Raw genomic sequence first — 6,104 nt, forward strand, 5'->3', positions numbered from 1 at the left:
ACACACACACACACACACACACACACACACACACACACACATTCTCTCTCTCTTTCTCTCTCGCTCTCTCTCTGTCCTTCCCATCTCTTTCTCGCACACGGGCGCTTACTCCCTCTCTCTTCCTCGTTTTTCCTCACGTCTCTCTCTTTTCCTCTTGCCCTCGTCTTTCACCTCTCACTCTACCTCCTTCGCTCCCACTCACTCGATCACTCTCGCATGCTCCCTCACCCTTGCACGCGCACTCATGCTCGCTCTCTCGTCCTCTCTGCCCGCCATCTGTTTCCGCGTGTCAGTAGATTACCCCGTACAGACAGACTGCAAAATTTGCTCCTATATCTAACTAGTCCGGGCCAGGCCCGAGCCAGGCGCGCGCTAAATCGCAGCGTAAAGACACCGAGCTCAACCAGTTGGCTAAGTTAGCACGGGTTGACTGCGCATGCACAGTTTAGCTTGTTACGTTACTCAACAGACAGAAATGACGGTTAAATGACAGTACCGCCGATAGAATTATTAGGATTTATGCAGTATTATTGCAATTGCAGAAGAAGAAGAATATTAACAGGCGATTGAATAGACAGCAGAAGCTGCAACCGGCGTATAATCGAATCTGGTTATTCGATTATAATTCAATTTAGCCATTTTCTCAGCAATGGAAGTGTAAACATGCACATTCCAATGTCTGCCTTCCCATACATTCTGGATAGATTCTTCTGGTTGTAATCACACTCTAGTGAAGTTATGAATAAACACTAAATTGCAGACACAATTTCACACACTACTATGTTTTTATGTGACCCAAACAAAGCTATGCGCATGCATATATCAAAATTTAGCCCGCGCTTGGTCCCGGATTGCATGCACACACAATTTAGCATGGGTAAAGAGCTTATAATGATCATTATAAGCTCTTTAGCATGGGCTAACTTAGTACAGGATAACTTAGCACGCTTTGAAGCTGACCTGGCCCACCTCTATTCGTGGGGCTAACTTATACCCCGTAGGCCTACAGACTGCAAATTTGACAAGACGTGCAATTTTGCAACTTGCGTATTTAGCCCAGAATAGCGCATACACACTGCAAAAATTTTGCGCGCGCCTAGCCCGGACTAGTTTAATGTAGGATCAAATTTGCAGTCTGTACGTGGTATTAATCTGCTCATATATTAGATATCTGTCTGCTAAATCGGGTTTCCTTATTAATAGCACCATAATATCCTTAATGTACCCAACTCTACTATCAAATTACTATGTCATAGAATACCTTCACTGGAGAAGCATGAAGGCAATGGTCACGTGACTTCGATGCGGCCAATGACGTTAACTCCGCGTCAGTATCACTGCCACTGCTTCTGCTTCCTACCACTTGATGGCAATGTACATCCTTTGTAATTCCGTTGGCGACGTGGACCTTGCTGTTGGCTCTCCATCGTTTCTGCTTCGCCTTTGTCTTCACGTTGTTGTTGTTGTTATTGTGGTTGACGTATTGGTTGGTGAGCTTTTGGTCCGTATGGTCGTCCTCCTGCAGTAGAAATACAGCGAAACTGCCACTTAGACCTTATCTTCTTCATCACCGTTCTTTTTTTCCTTTTTCTTCTTATTTCCTCTTCTCATTTTGCTTCGCCCTTCTCACAATTAGCAAACTAAGTATCACACTAATAATACATATAGCGACGGTTACAGATGGAATAGGACAGCATAATGCATCTACAGATGCTCAATAGTAGAAGACGGGTCTGTAGCGGACATTCCATTACACATTTGCGGATCAAACGAGATAATCATGCTGAGCATGGCGACGACCCCGTGTTCAGATTAGATCTCTGCTACAAAGCATGCAGTTGCGTAATCATGCGTGATACACTGCAGTCGTACATAATAACACGAACTGGGGCAGGTTGGGTGAATCGTGCCAAGGCAAATATTCAGCTCGCTGCCACACACGGAAGTAAGTGAAGTTATTCTAAGTATAAGTATAGCTAAGCTACTCTCGATCTCTTTCTTGATGGAATGGGTTAACGACCTGACACATGGCACTTGCTAGGCTGAAGAGTACACATATTTTTAAACATAATTATATTCAAGCGCCAGAGATAATAATGCTATGTATTCTACATATTACAGTAGTGACACATAAGGAATTCAAGAGCACATATACGTGTTATTATATAACACTCTTGACGAAAAAATTGTCTACGGGGTTAACGGACGCGACTTGTCAGGTTACAACGTACATGTCCAGACAACTTTTTATGTTGCCTGTAACGCGATTGTAAGCAAATCTTGAGCAGCAGTGGTCGGAATCTCCATACAAAGTAAGAGGCTGGGAATTGTGTCTAATATAGCAGGCGGACTTCACAAGTAGTTATGACGTCACGAACCTCAGCCGTCGTTACGTTGGAAGTGTATTGTAGTGCGAGAGTTGTCAAAATTGAGACTGCATCATGGAAGTCATGACAGCTTACAATCTTTCCAACAACGGACCCCTAGGAATACATTGTATAGCGATCTCAATGTCATGTACTCCTAATATACTTGCGTTTGTATCCTGCGCAAATATCTTTTCCATGAGGATGAAGGAGAGGATTCCTGTGATCACCCACAGTCCTATAGTCACGTGTCCGTTAGCATCTACGTATACAGATGGAAGCGTAACATAAAATCTTTAACTGATTTACAGGTAATGTGAATAAACTTTTTATCTGCACGTAGTTTTTTCTGTTCCCCCTCTCTCTCTCTCTCTCTCTCTCTCTCTCTCTCTCGCCCACTCTGATATTTCTCCTTCAGTTTGCTTTGCACTCACGCGCTCTCCCGTGCGCGCTCTTCTCTCCTCTTGCTCTCTTTCTACCTTTCTCTCTGTCTTATGCGCCTGCTCGCTCTATGTTGTTCTCCTTCTACTTTTCTCTCCGTCCCATGCTCATTCTCGCTCTATCTCGCTCACTATCTCTCTCGCTTGTTTGCGTGCTCTCTCTCTTTCTCTTTCGCGCTCTCTCCCCCTCTTTCTCTACCTGCCTGCCCGCCCGACCGCCCGGCCCGGCCGCCAATCCATCCTACCATACATCCATCCACCCATCCGTCCTTCCATCCTTCCATCCATCCCATCCATCCCATCCATCCCATCCATCCCATCCATCCATCCATCCATCCATCCATCCATCCTACTATACATCTATCCACCCATCCATCCGTCCGTCTGTCCGCCCGCCCGTCCGTCCGTCCGTCCGCCCGCCCGTCCGTCCGTCCGTCCGTCCGTCCGTCCATCCATCCATCCATGATCTATCGCTTTATCTATTTATCCCTCTCCTTTTTCATTCTCCCACCTCTCTCTCAACCAATATACAAAATTTAAAATTAGTACGAAATTGTGAGGCACGTGAATATCGCGTGCCATTACCACGCACCGGGTGCCCCCTCCTCCTTCTCCACCAGCTTCTCCCCCTCCTTCTCCACCAGCTTCTCCTCCTTCTCCACCCGTTTCTCCCCCTCCTCCTTCTCTCCCAGCTTCTCTACCGGCCATATAGCGTGATAGCGTGTGTGCGGAGGGGGAGGGGGTTAACAGCTGTATACAATCAGGAGTAGATGATAGGAGTAAGATATCCTGATTATCTACTCCTGATACAATGCACCCAGTACAAACAGTACAGGCGGGCGCAGGCAGGGAATTTTGCATTTGTGTTGTGGCTTTTGCATTTGTGTTGCGGAATTTTGCATTTGTGTTGTGGCGTTTACATTTGTGTTGTGGCGTTTGCATTTGTGTTGTGATGTTTGCGTTTGTGTTGTGATGTTTGCGTTTGTGTTGCGGGATTTGCATTTGTGTTGCGGGATTTGTATTTGTGTTGTGGGATTTGTATTTGTGTTGTGGGATTTGTATTTGTGGTGAGCCTTCTGCGCCACCGTACTATCAGGAGTAGATAATAGGGAATTCCCTAATAATTCCCTATTATCTACTTCTGATGTACATGCACTCAATAGATTTGCGACGGTGCGTGTGTGTGTAAGTAATGATAATATCAAAAGCTAATAATACACACACGCATATTTTATACGTATTATTAGCTCTTGATAATATTTCAGATATCAGCGATTTTCGAATAATTGTATCAGTAGCATTGATTTTTAGAAACAGGATAATCCCGCCCGCCTACTGTACAAGCACATGCCGACGGTTCTACTCCTTATAGTAGTGACATAGATGCGAACATTTAAAGTAGTATATTGCATGCCTAATTAATAAGACTTCCTGTTCACGTTTACTGTTCAATCAACATTTTTGACAGCTAGGCCACTTACTGCCAATTTCACCTCATTCTCTCGTGACCTCCACCCCCAAACGCCCCACATCCCCTCTAAACACACCCGAACACACAAACCAACCCCTTCTCAAACATCCACCAAACATCCCTACCTATACCCTCCCAAGCCCCTCGAACATCTCCACCTAATGACTACCCCTCACTACCCACCCCCAAATTGTTCACTCACTCCTACCTGGCCTCCAAACATTTCCAATCCCATAAAATATCGCCATGCACCCATCGCCATCTATACCCACGAAGCCACGTCTATTTCAAATATACCGCCCATCTTCACCCATACTCACACAACTACGCCCATCTCAAATATACCACCCACCAATAGGCCAATTCACCCATACCCATGCAGCCACTTTTATCTAAAATATACCACCCATCTTTATCCATACCCACACAACCACGCCCATCTCAAATATACCACCCATCTTTACCAATACCCACGCAGCCATGCCTATCTCAAACATACCACCCGTATTCACCCATACCCATGCAGCCACGTTTATCTAAAATATACCACCCATCTTTACCATGCCCAAGCAGCCACGTTTATCTAAAATATACCACCCATCTTTACCCATGCCCAAGCAGCCACGTTTATCTAAAATATACCACCAAACTTTACCCATAGCCAAGCAGCCACGTTTATCTAAAATATACCACCCATCTTTACCCATGCCCAGGCAGCCACGTTTATCTAAAATATACCACCCATCTTTACCCATGCACAGGCAGCCACGTTTATCTAAAATATATCACGCATCTTTACCCATAGCCAAGCAGCCCTGTCCAGCTATATGCTCACCTGTGCCGACGTGTCCCCAAGCCTCGGGCAGAAGATGCAGAAATACGTCACCGAGTAGTCCTCCCACAGCGAAGCTCAGCAGCAGCTTCAACTTTGCCGCGCCCGCTGCAGCACACAAACACACAGACACACAGACAGATGAGAGGGACGCAGGGACTAGAAACGTAACACTAGATCAGAAAGAAACGTGGCTATAGAACACGACACCCGCCGTCGGCTAAAACTGACTAGTCTTGTCCATCTCCGTATGATGTGCCTTCTCTTCGCGACGCCCAAGGATATATATATATATATATATATATTGATATATATATATATACTTGATGCGGGAGACAGGTGCGAAGCGTTTCTGGCGGTAATGATTACTTTGTGAAACCATAATCCTCTTTCCGATGAACCTAGAACTCATCACCATTAACCCTCCTGGCGATGATAATGATGATGATGATGATGATGATGATGATAATGATGATGATGACGATGACAATAATGACGATGACAGAGACTCTCACACGTATCCTTCGACCGGGTCTCTCTCTCTCTCTCGATCTCTCTCATCTCTCTCCTCTCTCTCCTCGAGTCCTGTGTTAACTTCTCGGGATCTCGGACGAGTAACCGTGTGCGCGTTCAGGTGGTTAATGGCGCCGTAACAAACGACTTCGTCTTTTCCATCAGACTCCTTGCTCTCTCATCCTATTCTCTGCATCACTGATCTCGGCCGGTCCGTCGGTGTCTACTGGTCTCATTCCTCAGACGTAACTCATTAGGAAGACGTCCATACAGACAACGTTACTAAATCTATGTCTCTCTCTCATGCCAAGTCTTGCTGCGCGTATTGTAGACAGTGTATACTTTTGTCCTATTTCTCAAGAAATATACACGTATTTTCTTTCTTCGTCGCAATAGCCGTCTCGTGACACAATGGAACAGATAATATAACCATACTCGAGTAAGGCTAATCTCGTCTGGCCTCTCTCCTCTCTCTCTGCTCT

At 45.5% G+C, this 6,104-nt stretch overlaps 1 protein-coding gene across 1 annotated transcript in view; it reads right to left on the reverse strand.

Annotated features, from left to right (window-relative positions):
• The window catches only part of LOC106809105 (zinc transporter ZIP13-like), a 22,535-nt gene that overhangs the window by 1,961 nt on the left and 14,470 nt on the right, over positions 1-6,104 (reverse strand). Inside the window, exons 2-4 of the mRNA XM_014812064.1 lie at positions 5,113-5,217; positions 2,537-2,628; positions 1,262-1,519 (exon numbers count right to left, since the gene is read on the reverse strand). Coding sequence (XP_014667550.1) covers positions 1,262-1,519; positions 2,537-2,628; positions 5,113-5,217 — 455 coding nt within the window. The remainder of the gene's footprint in view (positions 1-1,261; positions 1,520-2,536; positions 2,629-5,112; positions 5,218-6,104) is intronic.

Source organism: Priapulus caudatus, unplaced genomic scaffold (genome assembly GCF_000485595.1).
Source record: "Priapulus caudatus unplaced genomic scaffold, Priapulus_caudatus-5.0.1 Scaffold329, whole genome shotgun sequence".
Lineage (NCBI taxonomy): Eukaryota > Metazoa > Priapulida > Priapulimorpha > Priapulimorphida > Priapulidae > Priapulus > Priapulus caudatus.